Source organism: Gekko japonicus, unplaced genomic scaffold, assembly GCF_001447785.1.
Source record: "Gekko japonicus isolate JY-2015 unplaced genomic scaffold, Gekko_japonicus_V1.1 scaffold111, whole genome shotgun sequence".
NCBI classification, from domain to species: Eukaryota; Metazoa; Chordata; class Lepidosauria; order Squamata; family Gekkonidae; genus Gekko; species Gekko japonicus.
The window spans coordinates 1,886,867-1,906,820 of record NW_015171505.1 but is presented as its reverse complement, the minus strand read 5'-3'; the positions used below and the strand labels follow the sequence as shown (position 1 = coordinate 1,906,820).

Sequence of the window (19,954 nt, the reverse complement as noted above, 5' to 3'; positions counted from 1 at the left end):
ACTCTGACACAAACTGCTCTTTTTCAAGGACAGCTGTGCCAGAGCTTGTGACTGACCCAAGGTCACATCAGCAGGTGCAAGTAGAGGAGTGGGGAATCAAACCCGGTTCTCCCAGATTAGAGTCCGCGCACTTAACCACTACACCAAACTGGTGTCAGTTGTCTTTGTCCTGAACCTAATAAAGGTATGCTTAGCTGAAATCACTCTCCGTCTGCATACTTTTCAACCCCTGTCCCCCACTCTCACCCTCATGGCATAGAGGGGTTTTGACAATTAGACGTGAGGGTGGGCCTGTGTGGGCCCTCAGCTGAGGAACCCTCTGGCTTGAGCCCTTCTGCCTGTCTGTAGCAGAGGGGCAGGTGGTGGCTCAGACCCCTGAGCCCACCAGACAACACCCCAGCTGGGGACAGATGTTAAAAACTCCCACTGAGGAGGACTGTGTGGGCCCTCAGCTGAGGAACCCACTGGCTGAGCCCCTCTGCCTGGCTGTAGCAGAGGGACAGGTACCTCAGAGAGCCCTGAAGCACCAACACTGTTCACAGTACTCCTTCCTTCTCTGCCTCTAATGTTTAACTCCCTTTCTGTCTAACTGCTTGCTGCCAAGTAAAAAGAGCTGTGTGTGAGCTGGGGATATATATCCATTCTGCTCCCATAGAGCAGAATGAGAGCTCTCGTTGGCCACCAGAGCTGCCTGTCAAGCTTTGGAGGACCACTATAGGTGTTTCCAGGGCTGCAGAAGGGCTGCAGAAGTCCATCCTCCACATTGCTTTGACAATTAATTCATCGGCACCAGCATGTCTGGCTCATGAACTGCTGCTGCCACAAACCTCATGAACCTCTATGAAAAACATGCCAGTTCATGGGAGATGTGATTGCACATTTGTGTGACACAATTAGATTCATGGTGAGTTCATACCCATCCCTAGTCTGTACCACTGTTTATAGTTCTCAATGCCTGTTGCTATAAGTAGGATCATACTATGTAATTTTTGCATCGTTTCACGTGTCATGTTAATACTTATGCTTTACTTCAGCTCTGTTTCAGATTTCTGGTTGGTACCACATTTCTGCAATCCAAATCCTACTGTTTATTGGATGTCCCATTCTGTTGATTGTATTGACTATTCTGTGTAATCTGTTCCTGAGTCGCTGAGAAAGATGGACTATAAATAACGCAAATAAATAAAAATCTGAGCCAGTTTTGCTTCATGGGAAAGTAATCTCTGCAACTTTGAAAGCCCTGGCATTCTCACTGTGATGACTTCAGAAAGGGTATTAGAAAGAGAAACAGAATTAATACAATGTCCATTCAGGATAGTACTACCATTCCCATTTGGGGTGGGAGGGCATGGTATATCATCACTTAACCTGTTTCCTTTGGAGTAAACTCTATAAGCATTTGTTGCAACTTGTGAAAATCTGTTTATTTATAACTTTTACAGGTTTGGGAAAGGAAATGGAAACAAAGAAACTGGGTTGAGAAATGCTGAGTGCAAAAAGCTCAGAGCAAAGCAGGCAAGTTCCCTTGAACTTCTTTTGTTCAGAGGTCAGTTCACAAGCTAATTCACCTTTCCATGGGCCCAAAGCTGCAAGCCAACCCCCACCTCCACACATGCTAGTTCTAAGCTTTTGCTGGGGTTGGACAGCCAACAGGTTTGAAGGCTCCTAAAATGGAAAGCAAAAGTGCATTGCAGGACGAGGAGCCCCACCGTGAAAGGACAGTGCAGCATACAGATGGCATTGGGGCTGCCAACCCCAGCTTGGAAAATTCCCAGAGATTTGGGGGCAGAGCCTGAGGGAGGGCAGTTCGGGAAGGGGAGCCATGGTGCCACACAGTCTGTCCTCAGAAGCTGCCATTTCATCCAGCGAAACTGATCTCTGTAGTCTTGAGTTCAGATATTATTCTGGGAGAACTCCAGGCCTCACTTGGAGGTTTGTAACCCTAGACGGGAGGCGGACTGTGCAATACTCCACAATGTTTGTGAACAGTTTAAACAACAGGAGATCCAGGGGCAGGCCCATAGAGAGGACTTTTTTTATCCTGTGGGGTTCTGAGGGGGGCTGCTGTGTGGGGGGGGGGGCTGCTGGTGGGCAGGAAGCGCTCACTGCACAGCAGCCACCCCCTCCCCTTGCCGGGTCTTCTTGAAAAGACCCAGCAAGGGGAGGAAGGCGGCAGGCCGGCCTCATTGCCAGTGGGGCAAGTCTTCTCCCTGCTTGCTAGCAGGAAGAAAACTCGGTGGCTGGCAATGGAAACCACATGGCCGCCCTCTCTTCCCCGACCAGCCAGCTGAGCAGAGAGGGGGGTTAAACCCCATCTCTGTTCAGCTGGCAGGCACAGGGAAGAGAGTGTAGGCTCAGCTTCTTGCCAGTGGAGTCCCGGTGGCTGCAGCATGGCAGACTTCACTTTGGGTGGAGAGAGGGGAGGTGACTCGTGCTGGTCTTTTTAAAAGGGTCTGTTTGGCACGCAGCTGGCCATGGCGCAGCCAGGGAGCACACACCTTTAAAAAATGTTGGGAAAAGATTTTAAAATCTTTTTTTGAGAGAAATCTTGTAGAACTGTCCCTTTAAGGGAGGGGAGCCCCAATAGCCCCACCGTAGCTACAGGCCAGTCTAGGGGCACAATCTTGCCAGTATGAAGCATGTTATCCTCTTTGCAATGAGAGAGATTTAAACACATGCTCTGGTCTTCTGTCATCCAACTGTCCATCACAGATTTATTTATTTAGCACTAATTTCATGCTGCCATTCTTCGGCATCCCTGGCCTGGCTAGCCGCACCTGAGGTGCTGTCCATCATCTTCCAGACCTCTTGGAGGACGGGAGACATGCCTCAAGACTGGAGGAGGGCAGATGTTATCCCAATTTTTTAAAAAGGGAGGAGGGATGACCCAGGAAAGTACAGGCCAGTCAGTCTGACCTCTGTCCCGGGGAAGATACTGGAGCAGGTTTTAAAGGGATCAATCTGCAAACATCTGAAGGACAACTTGGTGATCCAGGGAAGTCAGCACAGATTTGTCCCCAACCGATTCTGCCAGACCAACCTCGTTTCCTTCTTGGATTGAGTGACGAGTTTATTGGACTGAGGGGATGCTGCTGATGTTGTTTCCCTAGATTTCAGAAAAGCTTTTGACAGGATTCCCCATGATGTTCTAATGGGTAAACTAGAGGACTATGGACTGGACTCTAGGATAGTTAGGTGGATAGGGAACTGGTTGGAGAACCTCACTCAGAGAGTAGTTGTCAATGGCATTTTATCTGAATGGAGGGAGGTGTCCAGTGGGGTGCCACAGGGCTCGGTTCTGGGCCCAGTACTTTTCAATATTTTAATAAGTGATCTGGATGGGGGTGTGGAGGGGCTACTCATTAAATTTGCAGATGACACCAAATTGGGAGGAGCACCCAACACACCAGAAGATAGAGATAGAATTCAATGAGATCTGAACACACTGGAAAAGTGGGTGGATATGAACAAGATGCAATCTAACAAGGATAAGTGCCTAGTTCTGCATCTGGGTAACAAAAATGAGGAACATGCATCCTGGGTAGCAGTGTGTGTAAACAAGATCATGGGGTACAGGTGGACCATAAGTTAAATATAAGCAGCCAGTGTGATAAAGCGACAAAAAAGGCTATTACAGTCTTGGGGTGTATCAACAGAGGCATAACATCCAAATCGCAAGATGTCATAGTTCTGTTATACACTGCATTGGCCAGGCCACACCTGGAGTATTGTGTTCAGTTCTGGAGGTCTCACTTCAAAAAAGATGTGGAGAGAATGGAGTTGGTGCAGGGGAGAGTGACGAGGATCGGGGGCCTGGAGTATTTGAAGTATTTGAAGGGCTGTCACTTAGAGGAGGGCAGGGAGCTGTTCCTGTTGGCAGCAGAGGACAGGACTCACAATAATGGGTTTAAATTAAGGGTGGGACAGTACCACCTGGATATTAGGGAAAACTTTTTTACAGTAAGAGTTGTGCAACAATGGAATCAGCAGCCTAGGGAGGTGTAATCAGTGTCTGGACAAACACTTGTCAGGGATGCTCTAGGCTGATCCTGCATTGAGCAGATGGTTGGACTAGATGGCCTGTATGGAGCCTTCCAACTCTGTGATTCTATGGTCCTTTCCACACTTGAATTTCATCCCTGGTTTTATCAGAGTTCAACTTGTGACACAATACCTTACATTTATCCCTGGTTATAACAGCATCCGTTTATCCCAGGACAAGTGTTGGGCAAAACCGGGGTGATCTCAATGTAATGTGGAAACAAAAAATACCCCAAGATAATTACAGGGATGAACTCAAGTGTAGTGTAGAATCTAAGTTTAGGAACAGTGTTGAACCGAGATTTAAGCTCTAGTGCAGAAAGGACCTATGATTCTATGATCCTTTGCAGTTTTGCTAGTGTAACTATCAAATCTTCATGTTGGAGTTTTGCTCCAGCTGCCTCTGTTATGTTGTAAGGGATTCTGGGATGCACTCTCAACCCAGATACTCATTTTACTGGCATCAGGGGTCTTTTCCTAGAAAAAGAGCTGCAGCAGCTCATTAGCATACAGTATGCTAATGAGCTACTAGGGTATTAGCATAATAGCTCATTAGCATATGCAACACCCCCTGACATCACCAGAAGGGATGTCAGAAGGGGAAGCAAAAGGGTGGGGGAGGCATCTTCAAAAGCCTCCCCTTCCCTTCCCTGGGGGGGGGAAGCAAAGAGAGAAGGGGTTTAAAGTTTAAACCCCTTCTCACTAGAGTTGGGCCGCAGAAGGAGGAAAGAGGGAAGGAAAGAGGGAGAGAGTGGAGAGAAGGAACAAATGAATGAGTGAAAGAAAGAGAAGGGAAGAAGGAAGGGAAGAGGAAAAGAAAGAGAAGGAAAGAAGGAGGGAAAGAAAGAGAGAGGAGGGGAAGAGGAAAAGGAGAGAATGAAAGGAGGGAAAGAAAGAGCGAGAAGGGAAGAAGGAGAGAAAGAGAGAAGGACAGAAGAAGGAAAAGAGAAGAAGGAAGGAAGAGAAGGAAAGAGAGAAAGAAAAGAAGGGAAAGAAAACGAAAGGGGAAGAAAAGGAGGGAAAGAAAGAGGACAAAGAGATGGGGGGAGGAGGGAGGCTCTCCCACCCCTCCACTCCTCCAATCAAGCCTCCACTACCCCCCGTGGATCCCTCACTTACCCTGGGAGGCGGCAGGGGGCCTCTTCTGCCCTCCCATGGGCTGCAGGGCTCTGGCACTGGCCCGGGGAAGTGGCGGGGGGGCTCTTCTGCCCTTCCACGGGCCACAGCACTCCAGCGCTGACCCGGGGAGGCAGTGGGGGGCCACAGCACGGGGAGCTGGGGGCGGGGCTTTCCGGCACCGCCATTTGTTACGGTGCCTGGGCTCCCGGAGCAGCGCTCCTGGCACGCTCCAGCCCCAAAAGACCCCTGACTGGCATCCTTCTCTAATATTAATGCCCTAAGCAATAGCTTGAGTTGCTAGCAGTGCTGGGCAGGCCTGGACATTGAACTAAAATGCTAGCCTTTCCTACCTGTACTATGTTTTGGAATTCCTAGGCAGACGAGCTCTTCTCATACATTCGTACATAACCCCCCCAAGGCCGATTTCCCTGTCCTCACCATTTATTTCCTTGTTCATTCATTTAAACACTTATATTCAGCCTTTCCACTTCATTGAGGCCTTCAAGGTGGCTCACAACCAAAACCAAAAATTATGCATTGCAACAAACAACCCACCTAAGGCAATCAGACCAAATAGAACAGAACCTCACAACTAGCAGTAAGAGATGCAAAAAACTCAAGCATTATAAGATGCCACCCAAAGGAATCTGGGTGAATCAAAACATTTTCAGTAGATGCCCAATGAGAAACAAAGTAGACACTTGCAAAAACATCTGGGGAGGATACTGCAAAGTCTGGATGCCACCATAGAAAAGGCCCAGTTACCAGTACCCAGTACTCAACCCAGTTGGGGGCATGCAGAGCAGCAGGCACAGATCTATCCTACTGGAGATTTCCTGTCTCCCTTCCCCAATATTTGGCTTTCATGTTAACCACCTGTTCTAAATGGAAAGCAAAACTCAGATGTCTGCCAAATCATCAACCCTAACGATCAGATGCTTACAAGAGCTCTGGAAGGAGCAGTGCACACATTACTTGGTGGCAGCAAACAATGATGTTGGCAAGGGATTTCACTGTAACACCCCACCAGTTTTGACTGCTTATAGAGACACAGAAAATCAACATGGGGAGCTACACAGTAAGCCCTGCCATGCAAATGGATCCCTACAGCTACCACATGGAGCTATTTGGCCTCTGCATGGCAGCCTCCAGGTAAGCCTAGAGAAATTTGGGTGTGAGTAATCTCTCTCTCTCTCTCTGAGGCTGACCTCAGAAAGAGCACAATGAGGGAAGAGACAAATAAGGCCATGGGATTATTTGTAAAGAATCTTTATATCCAGGTGAATGAAGGTGGGGTGTTGCCAGAAGTCTTCTTTTCCAGACAAAGCACAAACTTCTCCTCGGAGGGGCAACCTGAGAATGTAGGAGGAGACCAAAGATCACACACAGAGAAACCCAGCAGGAGAATTTGGTCATTCATGATGTTCTAAAAGGGGAGGGGGAGGAAAGAAGACCTATTAGTAGCTGGGTGACATCAGTGCCCCCTCCTTATTGGCTCAGTGGTCTGAAAGCCCATTATGTAGTTCTAATGATGAAGAAAATCAAGGTTGGCCTTGAAATTGCCCTGGATGGAAGCCCAGCTCTGAGCTGCATGGAAGAAAAGCCAAGTAAATATGTAAGATAAATAAAAAATAAGGTCTTGGCCTCCTGGTATCACACAGATCTCTTCTGCTGCCCCAAAAGAGCAGTATATGGATTCTCTCCTCTCTCTTTGATCCTCACAACAATACTGGGATAGAGTTTAGGTTGAGAGGGAGTATCTAGTCACACAGCTTCAAGGTAGATTTGGAATTTGAAACTAGTCCCTGTTCCAAACACTATGCCACAATGGGGGTGTAAGAGTTCCTATGCAAACTCTGAAGTGTTGTAAATTTAGGATACATAATTGAAGCACAAATAGACCACACAGAACTCAAGATAGGCAGCCCACACCTGCCTTGGACCAATTCCAATTTAGCTTATTAGAAAGAAACATTGCTCTCCCAATGACATATCAAGAGTTTTCATTCTGCACTGGACAGTTTGGGCATCTAAAGTCTAGGGGGATTTAATTTTTTTTTTTTTTTTGTAAATGCAACCTTTGGGAAGGCATCAGGAAATCTGCTCAGCAAAGGAAAAGCAGAGGGACACTGGCTGCCCCATAACTGTGGAACTCCCTTCTTTTGGATGCTCAACAAAATCCAAGACCAAGCAGGGACATTATTGTTAAATTGGCTGTTAATCTTCAAAATCAACCAGATATGGGGCCATTGGTTTCAAAATACAGAGGTTTGCCTACATTTTAAGGACTGATGCATCATATGGAACTTGGCAAGTTAAAGAAACAAAACCAGAAAGCAGCAGATACATGAATAAAAAGAAACTGTACCTGCTCTAAAACTTGGCTGTGATTGCAAAAATGGATTAGGAGTTGGTCACAGACTTGCCAGTGGAATCCTGCATTGAATACAGGCTATTCTCCTCATCCTCAAGCACCTTCATAGAGAAAGGAAAACATCTATAAGGTAAATAGCATCTCCTTCAGAGTTATTGTTTTAGCCATAGCCTCTGTGTCTCTGCAGGCAGAGAAGACCACAGAGGGGATACTCTAGCAGGAAAGCACTAGGAAGACTTAATATGACAGGCAACATCACCACCTAGTGGCAAGCAATAGCTATCCTCTTATAAACAAAGGTTTATTAAGTCTAGGCTAGGAGTTCTGCGAACAGACCATTTACTGTTCCATTTTAAAAAATCAGCCACAGGTGATCAAGAATAGAATTTGAATGGAAGGGGGGGATTAAACATTATCTTCTCCTCTGCACTGTAAAAGCCCCACAGCACTGCTATTTACCCCACTGGAACAAACACAGATACCTGTATGGTCAGAAAAACAGGCTCAGAGGGTCTTAAACCACCAATCCCTTCATGATTTGGATCTGTTTCATATTAGGCGACCTGCATGCCCCTGATTTTTAGAGACAGAGAAATGCTGTATGCTCTCTGTTAACTGAACTCTCAGCATCATGTGTGTTCGAGCCCTTATATAGGTTAAAAGGTGATGAAGATCCATTTATCTGTAAAAGGATTCAGATTGAAGGCACATGGGGAGCAGAGAGGGAGATTAATCCTGTACTTCCCCCTCTTCCTACTGAGGATCACTAATTGAAAACCAAGATCTCTGTGCTATTATTAGCACTTTGAGGGGGAAGGGATGTTGGGTTGATTTCTTTATCATGTCTGTTTTGATCCTAAAAGTTTGTCTTCACTACTGATTTCCTAAAGGCTTCAAAAAGTGCATAATAGAGATCTAGGGTTATCACCAATTTATCATTTGTATTCCTGTTCGGGGGTTGTTATATATTGAGCCTGAACTGCCCTTGCAAAAGGTCTGAGCTTGGGATCCATAACAATAGATTGCTAGGATCTTAGAATGGACCAGTAGGGAGACAAGGATCCTAGAGTAAACCAATTAGGAAACAAAAGAGTGTAAATAGCCTATCGTTGGGAGTGGGATATTTTTGGGTGTAATCCTTTTCAGGCATAAATACCTGGCTTTGGCCAGGGATTGCAGCCTTCTTCTTTCTCTTGCTGAATAACTAATAAACTATGAGCTGATCACTTCTACGCGTCTGAACCCAGTATATTTCACTGGTGACGAGGATGGGATCCCGATGAACGAGCCTGACCCAGCCTCCAGCATTGCACCACGCAACGATCTCCAGGACTCCGCGCCTCACATCGCTCCATGGGTCATGGCTGCCACTCCGGGAGTCATTCTTGCATTCGACCCCACTCACCCTGAGCTTTGGGAAGCGTGGGTAAAGCAGCTGAAGTACTTTGTTCGATTCCAAGGCATAGATGACGCCGACAAGAAGAAGTCGCTTCTGCTCAGCACATGCGGCATCGCCACACTACGCCTAGCCCAGGGCCTCATCGCTCCTAAAACCCTTGAAGCAGCCACTCACAATGAACTTGTCAAGGCCCTCACCGGCCATTTCGCGCCTCAACCAACCAAGATGGCGAAGCACATGGACTTCTTGGTGCACCACCAAAAGTCTGGTGAAGCGGCCACCGACTTCATGGCTGATCTCCTCAGGCTGGCCATAAACTGTGAATTCCCAGATCTTGAGAATGCCCTCTTAACACAGTTTGTCTGGGGCGTCCATGAACAGAAACTCCGCTGCAAACTCATTGGTACCAACAAACTCAAACTGGACAAGGCACAACGCATGGCCGCCGCTTTTGAAAAGGCACAACAGGATCGCCAGACCCACTCTGCGCATCAGGCCTCCACATCCCCTGGTCTCTGACGCCTCAGATGAGGAAGAAATACTCCAGGTACGCTGCCCCGCTCGCCGGGACTCGTGCCCACTATCCACGACCACCCCACAGCCCGCAAAGACCATCGCTCAAGCACCTTGCACCAGCTGTGGAGAAGAGCACGAACAACGTTCCTGCCATTTCCACGATGCAATCTGCCGAACCTGTGGAAAACAAGGCCACATCGCACGAGCCTGCCACTCCCGAGGAAACCGGCGGCGTCCATCTGCCCACCAGGAATCCACAGAGCTCCACAATACAGCCGTCCACCAACACCAGGTACTACACTTGCCCCAGGACACCCCTAACAAAATTAAAGTAACCGTGTTACTAGAGGGGGCCCCTTGCAAAATGGAGTTGGACACAGGGTCCTCCATCTCCATCATCTCAGAAGAGACTCTCAGAAGGCTCTGCCCACAAGGGGGTCCCCACCTAGAACCTGCAGGCTTCACCCTCAGAGACTTCCAAAAGAACCCGGTGGCCATTAAAGGGTGGGGCAAGTTCCATGTGCAGTATAAGAACTTTGAAGGACTTTCAGATTTGGTGGTGGTGGAAGGGCGGCTTACTAGTTTACTGGGTCTGTCGTGGTTTGCTCCCCTGAGGTTTGGGGTGATGGGGGTGCATCACGTGCGGCCTACGAACTTCAGCAACATGTGCAATGAGTTCCCGGCCATTTTTGATGGGACGCTTGGTCACTACACCGGTCCACTGGTCTCCCTAGACCTCGGCCCAGCTGTACGCCCCATCTGTATGAAGGCCAGGCGCGTCCCATTTGCGTTGCGGCCCAAGATAGATGGAGAGCTGGACTGCCTGGTAGTGCACAGGGTTTTAGAGCCAGTGCCTCATGCCCGCTCGGAGACCCCCATCGTCACCCCAGTGAAGCCCAACGGGGACGTCTGTATCTGCATGGATTATAAGTGCACCATAAACAAGGCCCTGCAGGACCACGCTTATCCCATTCCAGTAGTCAGCCATGTTTTGGCATCCTTGGCGGGTGCGAAGGTTTTTGGCAAATTGGACTTGGCCCAGGCATACTAGCAGCTCCCCGTAGACGATGACACCGCAGAGGCCCAGACCATCGTGACACACAGGGGTGTGTTCCGGGTGTGGCGGCTGCAATTTGGGGTCAGCATGGCCCCGGGGATCTTTCAAAATCTAATGGACTGTCTCCTTAAAGGTGTCCCGGGGATCCAGCCATTCTTCGACGATGTTTTGATCGCTGCTCCCAAAGCCGAGACTTTCTCCAAGAGCCTGTGCGCCGTCCTGCAACGTTTCCACACCACAGGACTGAAGGTGAAGTGGGAAAAATGCCTCCTGGGGATTCTGCGAGTCAAGTTCCTGGGGTTCTCGGTGGATGCTCTAGGCATCCATCTGACGCCTGACAAGGTCAGCACCATCGTTGATGCTCCAACCCCCTCCTCTAAGCTGAAACTCCAGGCCTGCTTGGGGCTGCTGAACTTCTATCATTCCTTCTTGCACCACAAGGTTGCAATCGCCGAGCCCCTGCACCGCCTTCTCGATAGAAAAGCCCCTTGGGTGTGGGAGCAGAAGCAGGCTACCACATTTTGGGCTGTCAAGGACCTGCTCACCTCCAACGTGGTCCTAGTGCACTTCAACAAGATGCTCCCCGGTGTAATCCGTTTCAGGCATAAATACCTGGCTTCAGCCAGGGATTGCAGTCTTCTTCTTTCTCTTGATGAATCACTAATAAACTATGAGCCGATCACTTCTACAGGTCTGAACCCAGTATATTTCAGGGATCTTCCTTTGTAATAAGTGGGGAAACCCAATGAAATATGCTGTGACTTGGGCCAAACAGGTTAGGGGAACTTGTGTTAAATATATTATCTAGTTTGATCCTCAATGGTCAAGGGCATTTAGAAGGACCCAGGTTCAGACCTGGCATTTCCATGTTTCCATTTGAAAAGATCTTGGTCTGCCTAAGACTGTGGAAAGCAGCTGTCAGTCAGAACAGGTGATACTGAGCTAGATGTATCGAAGGGCTGACTCATTAGGCCCTGTCAATGGATGAAAAGCTGGACTGTCCATAATTTTCCCAAGAGAAAGATTGTGACAGATTATACAGAGGCTTTATAGTATTTTTACCCAGCCAGGGCCAGCCCAATCACAAAGAAATCTTAGCAACTATCTAAGATACCACAAAATTCTAGGGGCTGCCTGCTTCAGTAAGCTTCTGACAGGCAACATTACCATCTAGTGGCATAAGGGCTATACTCTCTCACTAGCTTAAGCGGGTTTGTTAAGTCCTAAAAGGGCTCTTGTCTACAGAGATTTCTTATTGAGGCCATAACTGATGTGTGAGCAAGGCCTAAGGTTGTTGCTGCCCTGTGCTTGCAGAAGAAGAAGAAGAAGAGATTGGATTTATACCCCCCCCTTCACTACTCAAAGGTGTCTCAGAGAGGCTTACAAACTCCTTCCCCTTCCCCTCCCCACAACAGACACCCTGTGAGGTAGGCAGGGCTGAGAGAGCTCTGACAGAAACTGCTCTTTTTCAAGAACAGCCCTTATCAGAACTATGGCTTGCCCAAGGTCATCCAGCCAGGTGCAAGTGGAGGAGTGGGGAATCAAACCCGGTTCTCCCAAATTAGAGTCCGCGCACTTAACCACTGCACACTGAAGTATCTTAGCATTTCATTGGTTGGCTGACATTCCCTGCATTCTGGGGATATAACTGAAGACATTTCCATCAGCTAAGTAGGGGACAGACACACATGAAAGCACAGGAAGCTACCTTCTATTGAGTCAGACTACGGGTCTATCAAGGTCTACTCTGACTGGCAGCAGCTCTTCAGGGACTCAGGTCTTTCACATCACCTACTATTAGGGATGGGCACAGACCTGAACTCTGAGCTAAAATCCAGCCCGAACTTCGCCTGGTTCAAGGCTTGGCTGGACCAGTTTGAAGCGTTTGGGCATTCTCGGCAGAGAAACCCCACCCCTGCACTTTCGCAGGAGAAAGTGGGTGTGGGTGGGATTTTCCAGCTGTCAAGGGACCGATAGTGAGTATCCAAGGCTGACAGGCAACTCCAATTTTCAATCAGAGACGTCCATCCTTCTCCCTTGGAATGTGAGGGTTTGTATATTCCCTGGAAGTGCATGACTGTCTGGGGTGGGCTTGGAGTGGGGGGAAAATTTACTGGGGTCGATGGGTGGGTGGGTGGAGAAGCCTGCTGAGTCTCCTGGTGATGATACAAACCACCAGAAGAAAAGCATCCTCCCCTTCCCTTTCCTTGCCCTTTCCCCCCTTTTTCTGAGTTCCACTGCTGCAATGCTTTGTTCACTCCCTTTTCTCTCTTTTATGCGAAGGGTGGGAAACTGGGGTTGAAGTGTTTTGCTTTCACATTATGAACAGATGTGAAAGATGAACAGATGTGATTTGTTATAGGATTTAACATGTTTTACATGCATGTTCTATCTGATATTCATTTTATATATTTCATTTATGCTTGTGGTTGTATGAATTTAGTTTGAGTTAGGCTTCCGGTCTTTGGCACTTCAACGATGGCTCCTCCGAGAGACGTGTGCCATGAATCGGGGATTAGGAGGTAGCGTGATTGTACACGCTTCCCCATGGAGCCCATAGGCAATGGGCTCCTAGCCAGGGGGCTTTGGAGAGCCCTACCTCCGGCCGTCAGCCAGTACAGGGGGTCTACTCTCTGCCCCGGAGGTCCTGCCCTGATTCCCAGTATTGGATTCAAAGTGACCACCGGGACAAGCGCTTGGAGGTTTAGCGATTTTCTATGCCTGGTGTGATCCCAGGGGGCGTCTCGGGACCTGGTGGATCGATTCAAGGACTGATGAGTGAGTTTTCATTGAAACGAGACACCAAAGCCTAGATGTGAAGTCCCCATACTATAAGCGGAGGGGGGAGGGGACGCCCTATCTCCTGACATTTTAAGCAAATGCGAAAGCATGATTGGAGGGACTGATCAAATTGCGGCGATGGACTGTAGCGGAGAGTTTTTCTGAAAGAAAGATGAGCGTTTAAACAGACCTTAGAGACTTCGGCATTTTTTCTCAGCTAATGTAAACACCCCCAAAAGATGGCGATGAGAGGCGAAGAGGGAGGCGGGACCAATGTTCCCTCTAAGCTGTGGAGTCTTATGAGCAAAAATTCTACTTTTTGAGCCACTGGCATTAAAGTTGTGAGTGAGTGATTTGGCTGCTGCATAAATTAGTTTGCTCTTGGGCCATCCTCCCTGAGCTATGACAAAAATGGGTGAGCCGGAGGCTAAAAAACTGTGAGCTAGCTCACACTAACTCAGCTTAGAGGGAATACCGGGCGGGACCAATGCTTTCTTCAGGAAGGAGAACAGTAGAAAGCTAGGTCATGTGACCTAACCATAGATTCTGTCTCTAAAGTGAATCGCGGGCCCTTTGGTGGCTGAAGTGGAGTAGCGACTTGGATCTGTACTAAAAGCGGCTATATTTTTAAAGGGACAGTATTTGGTGCGCACTTTGATCATAGAGACTTATGAATATTAAGGAGATTCTAAAGTTTAGTTTACTTGCAGTTGGATTGGCAAGCAGATCGAAAAGCGGGTTTTTTGGAGTAAAGGGCTCACTACCCCAACTTCATAAGATCTGCTTGCTAACAGAAAGGTTGGATTCTTCAATGAATGTGTTTTTAATGCAACAAAAGGAAGGACTCTTTTGATTTAAGACGTTTAAGGAAGCGAAGATGTCCCTGGAAAAAGGAACTTGGTTTATATCATGAATGGACAGATCCGGACTTATAAAAGCTAAAAGTTAATTGGAAAAAGAAGATACATCTAAGACGGAAGAAGATAAATTATTGTAATGTTCTTGCTGAGGGAACATTGGTTTTAAAGATTTTGCCTATGGGGGGGGGGAGCAAAGCGTAAAAGGAGATGCCAATTTTTCTTAAGGGCTGTGTTTATTTATGTGTGTTCTAGCTTTGGAATTATTTTCTGCCTAGTCTGATAAGCTGGTTTTGTCAACAGAAGTGATGATTGGCGGGCACTCTTCATGTTTGAAAATATTTGAATAAGTGTAATAACTATGTTTTAAGCATTGTAAAACCTCCACACTTGGGGTTTTAGTTAGGTTCTTTTTACTTTTTACTTTAGATGTAGAATTTTCCCTTCCCAATTTCTGTTGTAGTTTTATAGAAATGCAAATAAAAAATTCCCCTTTGGGGGGCCAAAAAAAAAAGAATTTAGTCTGAGTTAGTTAGACTGTTGTATTAGAGTGCTGGCTTTTTGCTGTGCATAAATTTATCTAGACTAGTCACATCACATTTTTGTTTTGACTTGGTGCTGCCTGTTTCCTTGGTAAATCAAACAGCAGAGTTACCCCACCCCTTCTGTGGATTCTGCAAGCAGCTCTTTTTTTCTGCCTGCTGGCTGTGGTGCTTGACTTTTCTGCTCATCCCAAAAGGATACCCACCCACCCCCACCCCTTTTCTGCCTGTGTTGCTTAAATTTATGACCTGGGAGTTCCCTCTCTCCCCTGGCCAGTTGGCAACCAACTTTCAAACCACTTTTGGGGGGTAGCAAAGTCCCCTTGGCACTGGCCGTGGGTTTTCCCTTTCTACACCCTCCATCCCTTTCTGCCTGGGTTGCTGAAGTCTGTGACCTGGGAGTTCCTTCTCTCCCCTTGCCAGTTGGCGACCATTTTCAAACCACTTTCTGGGGGGATGGCAAAGTCCCCTTGGCACTGGCCGTGGGAGTTCCCTTTCTGCACCCTCCACCCTTTTCTGCCTGGGTTGCTGAAGTCTCTGACCTGGGAGCTCTTTCTCTTCCCTTGCCAGTTGGTGACTGTCCCGGTGCCCCTCTGCCCAAGGCCAACCCTCACCCAGCGCCATCTCATTTGCCCAGCAAGAGCAACCCCCCCAAAGGAGCAGCCTCCCAATCTCACCTGGGATGCGGAGGCTGCCCAGGAGCAGGTGGGAGGAGGTCTAAGCGGCAGCACTGGGTCTTTGTGGGAGCGGGCTTGGCAGAACGGCCCGCCAGCAGCCTGCGTGATGGCAGAGGAGGAGCTGTGGGTCAGGGATGGCCCAAGCCCGCTTGTGGCCCCGTGGGCAATGGCAAGGCCCCGGCGGTGGAGCACCAGGCCAGGTGGGCTCTGAAACGGAAAGGGCTGTGGGGCAGGAAAGCAAGGCTGCTGTGAGGCAGTGATGGGGCCAGACAGCATCGCCCCAACCCAAAGAGCCAGAACCACATCCCAGCTTAAAGGTGGAGGCAGGGCCACATGGGGATGGGAACTGGGGGCGGAGTTGGGAGGTGGGTGAGGGATATGAGGAGCTGAACACAGGAGGTCGAGGAGGAGATGGAGTGGGAGACTCTGAGGTGACTACTGTCCTGCGAGAAAGATGAAGGGAGGCATTAAGAGCTCCACTTGGACAGGCAAAGGGTGGTGCCTTAACCTCCTTTCCTGACCATTTCTGAGACCCCTGCAGCGTGCTATAGGGGACAGGCGGGGCGTTGACTGGGCAGGCAAGGCCAACTGAGACGGCAGCCCCACAAGATGCCAGGGGAAGGGGGGCTGACCCTGACCAACTTTCAAACCACTTTCGGGGGTGGTGGCAAAGTCCCCTTTGCACTGGCTGTGGGGTTTCCCTTTCTGCACCCTCCACCCCTTTCTGCCTGGGTTGCTGAAGTCTGTGACCCTGGGAGTTCTCTCCCTGCCCTGGCCAGCTGGCAACCCACTTTCAATCCACTTTTGAGTGGGTTTTTTTTTTTTTTTGCCAAGTCCCCTTGGCACTGGATGCAGAGTTTCCCTTTTTGCTGCTCCCAAAAGTAACCCCCCCCCTTCTTCCAGGTTCACTACAGTCTCTGAAGTGGGATCCCCGACTCAGCCAAGCACTTTTGGGGCTCCTGTCTTGCGTTTACCCTCTCTCCTCTGCCTGCTGGCTGTGGGGCTTGCCTTTCTGCTCTTCCCCAAAGCAACCCCCCACCTTCCTGCTTAGGTCACCTGTGTCTCTGAAGTGGGGGTTCCCTCTCTGGCCTGTCTGCTGGCTGTGGAGTCTTGCCTTTACTGCCTCTGCCCACAGAAAGTAACCCTGGGTGGGTCAAGTCTCCGACTGCTGGTTTTGGGGGCTTGCCTGTACTGCCCCTGCTCAAAGGGGGGGGAACCCTTCTCCCTGGCTGGGTCGACTCTCTGCCAATGAGGCTTCCAAACTACCCACCATTGCAGCCTTTCCCCGCACCTTGAGCAACCACTCTTCCACCCCTTCTACCTGAGTCTGAAGTGTGGGGACATGAGAGGGGCCCAAAGGGGTTGTGCTCATGGACGCAGTTGGGTGGGAAGACTGGCCACATTGAACACAGGTGGTGGGATACGACCGCGTTCTCCCACACCGGTGCCCTCATCCCTAAGTGTCACTGTCAGTGGCCTCTGCATCAGCTTTCCCTGCAGCATCCATGGGGCTGGTCTTGGTCACCGGTTGAGAGCTCCCACTGGTTCCGGATGGGTCATGGGGGCAAAGTGGAAGTGGGAGGGAGGAAACCGCCATTGCTAGTGGTGAGAGTGGTGACGATGGGCACAGCGCATCATCCTGTTCTTCACCTGGGGATTCCTGGTCACAATCCCCCACCTGTCCCTTGTCCATCAGGACACCCCCCCCATCAGTCCAGGGTCTGAAAAGCACCCCAGTGATGGACATGGGGGCACAGCTGCAGTCTGCTGCGTGAACTTACTTCCGCATCCCGCCCAGTGATTCCTGTGTGGTCGAGTGCCAGGTGTGCAGGGCAAGTGTTTGTACGGAGAGGGGAGAGACCCACATCACTTAATCACAAGTGTTCTACAGAGGCACTTGCATAGGTTGCACCCCGGTTTGACACCACCAGAGTGTGGACCCCCAAAGTCTGCCACTAGGTGTGCAGTGCACACTCCAAGTTGACAAGGGTGGCCAGGAGGGGCAGGTTACTAAGGCAGGGTCTTCGGCCCCTGCTGTGGGTTCCCCCAGCAAGCCACCCTTCAAGAGATCATGCTCCTGGGGTCCTCCCCCACACCTGGAAGGAGGATGAGGGCCAGGGCTCATGAAGCAATTGCTCAGCCCATGGGGTGGATGATTGCCCTGGATGGCCAGCCCTCTCTGGTGGAGGATGCGGGCTTCTGGGGGCTTTTGTAATGCATGCCCCCCTGGTACACCATTCCCTCCAGGAGGACCATGAGCCAGCAAGTGCTGCCCGCCATGTATCAGTCCATGGTGTGTCTGGTGAAAGCCAAGTTAACCAAGGCACAAGGGTGAATTGTCCACCCGATGGCCGACCTTTGGAGCAGCCACCACCATGGATACCTCTCCCTCACCACACACTGGTGGCAACTGGAGAAGTTCTGGGGTGGGCATGGGGCCACACCACCCCAAGTGAGAATGAGCATGCCTCCGTCCAGCTACAAGGTGGTGCTCCTCCATGCTCAGGGTATGGATGTGAAGCACATGGCTGCAAATATATCTAAACAGCCTGAGGACCTGGTTTGTGGTGAAACAGATCACCCATGGCTATCTGGTCACGGATGGTGGCCCAAACATATGTAAGGCCGCCGAAAAAGCCAAACTCAGAAATATTGTTTGTATGGTGCACAAGATTCACCTGGTAGTGATTCATGCCCTGGGCCTGGGGAATAATGATGTGGCTGGAGAGGCCACTGCCAAGATCAGCTCCCTACTGGAGAACTGCCAGTGCTTGGCAGGGCACTTCTTAAGAAGCATCAATGCTTTGTGGCTGCTGAGCGAGAAGCACGGTCTGGGGGATGAGATGGAGCACATCCTCCTCCAGGACGTTGGCACACAGTGGAACTCCACCTACGCCATGATTGCCCATTTGGTGGAGCAGAAAAGTGTGCTCCAGGACGTCGTGTCCTCCAAGGGGGGGGGGGGGGGCGAGCTAAGCATCAGCTCCAATGACTGGCTGACCCTCTCCCAGATGGTGTGCATCCTGAAACTGTTTCAGGATACCACCAATGTGCTCTGTGCTCACACAGCCAGCCTGGGGCAAGTCATCCCTCTCATTCATGAACTAGATCAGGCAATGGAGTCTATGCTGCAGCTACGCCCTGAAAGAAGCGAGGTTCTCCCTCGAGTCAGGTCCCTGGTCAACAGGTTGCGCAAAGGCATCGAGGAGCACTTGCATCCACTTTTTGAGGTGTGGGAATTCAAGCTGGCATGCATGTGTGACCCCCGTATCAAGGGAAGCATTGCCCTCTGAAACACGCAGCTTCATCAGTGGAAGCGTGAACTGTGCTGCCGGGTGCGGTGATTCCAACACCATGGCTGGGGGCAGAGAGAGCTGAGGGAGGTGGGAGATGACGAGGTGGAGGAGGACGAGGACAAGGAGGGGGAAGCTGAGGAGGGAAAGGGGAAGGAGTGGGGAGAGCAGGAAAAGAGGGGATGGGGGTGGCGAGGAGGGCAAGGTCATGGAGAGAGGGGGGCAGAACTGAGAGGAGATGTGGGAATGAGACTCAGAAGTTCTGGATGTCTGTTGTGAAGTGGGAGGTATGGAGCGTTGGTGTGGGCACCAGGCATGCGATGGCAGAGGATTCTGCCAAAGTGATGGTCTGAGCCCCCCGAGCCTGCCAACTCAGATCCACTCAAGTACTGGGCACGCAAGGCCACCATATGGCCAGATCTTGCCAGTGTGGCCACCAATCTGCTCTCTTGCCCTCCCGCTAGTGTCCAGAGCAAGCGGGTGTTCTCCCATCTGGGTTTTGTCCACATCGATTCTGACTAGACCTGGCCAGGGTGGATGAACTGTCCTTTCTGAAGGTCAGTCTATCCATGCTGGGCAACCCTTTTCTGGACGGGGTGGATTGAGACCACGGTCTCCGATCTTCCCTCCTCATGCACCCCCTTCCTTCTTCTCCTCTTCCTCTATGGGTGATCCCGGCATGTGGCCCACAGGGTGCATCCTTTGGTGCCTGGGTGGGGAAAAGGCCACCTCTGCTGGGAGGGGTTGGTCCTGATTGGAAATCACTTTACCATTTCATGGTGAAGAGTGGGCTTGTGGGAAGGAGAACCAACCGACCCAATGTGTATGTTCCTTGGGCCCCAGGCGGCGGGGGGGGGGGTCGGTCCTGCCCGGTTATCGCCTTGCTGGAGGTTGGCCCAGGGACGGAGCGCCACCCATCCCCATGTGGGTGTTCATCAGTCCCCGGGCTGGGTGGGAGGATCTGCCTGGTTGGTAATCACTTTACCGTTTCAGGGTGGACGGTGGGACTCAGGATGGGAGCACCACCTGTCCCTGTGTGGGTGTTCCCAAGGAACTGGGCAGGGCAGAGGGGTCAGTCCTGCCTAGTAGTCACATTGCCTGTGGGTGGAGGGTGGGCCCGGGGAGAGAGCACCACCTGTCGCCATGTGGACATTCCCTGGACCCCAGGCTGGGCTGGAGGTTCTGCCTTGGTCGGTATTCACTATACCATTTCAGGGTGGAGGGTAGGTCTGGGGGAAAGAGCACCACCTGTCCCAGTATGTGTGTTCCCCGGGCCCGGCGGGGGGGGGGGGGGGGGG

General features: G+C 50.3%; 1 protein-coding gene across 1 annotated transcript in view; it reads right to left on the bottom strand.

Annotated features, from left to right (window-relative positions):
• Positions 1-7,563: 7,563 nt before the first annotated feature.
• The window catches only part of RHCG (Rh family C glycoprotein), a 43,874-nt gene continuing 31,483 nt past the window's right edge, over positions 7,564-19,954 (bottom strand). The window contains exon 10 of the mRNA XM_015419247.1: positions 7,564-7,635. Within this exon, the coding sequence (XP_015274733.1) occupies positions 7,564-7,635 (72 nt within the window). The remainder of the gene's footprint in view (positions 7,636-19,954) is intronic.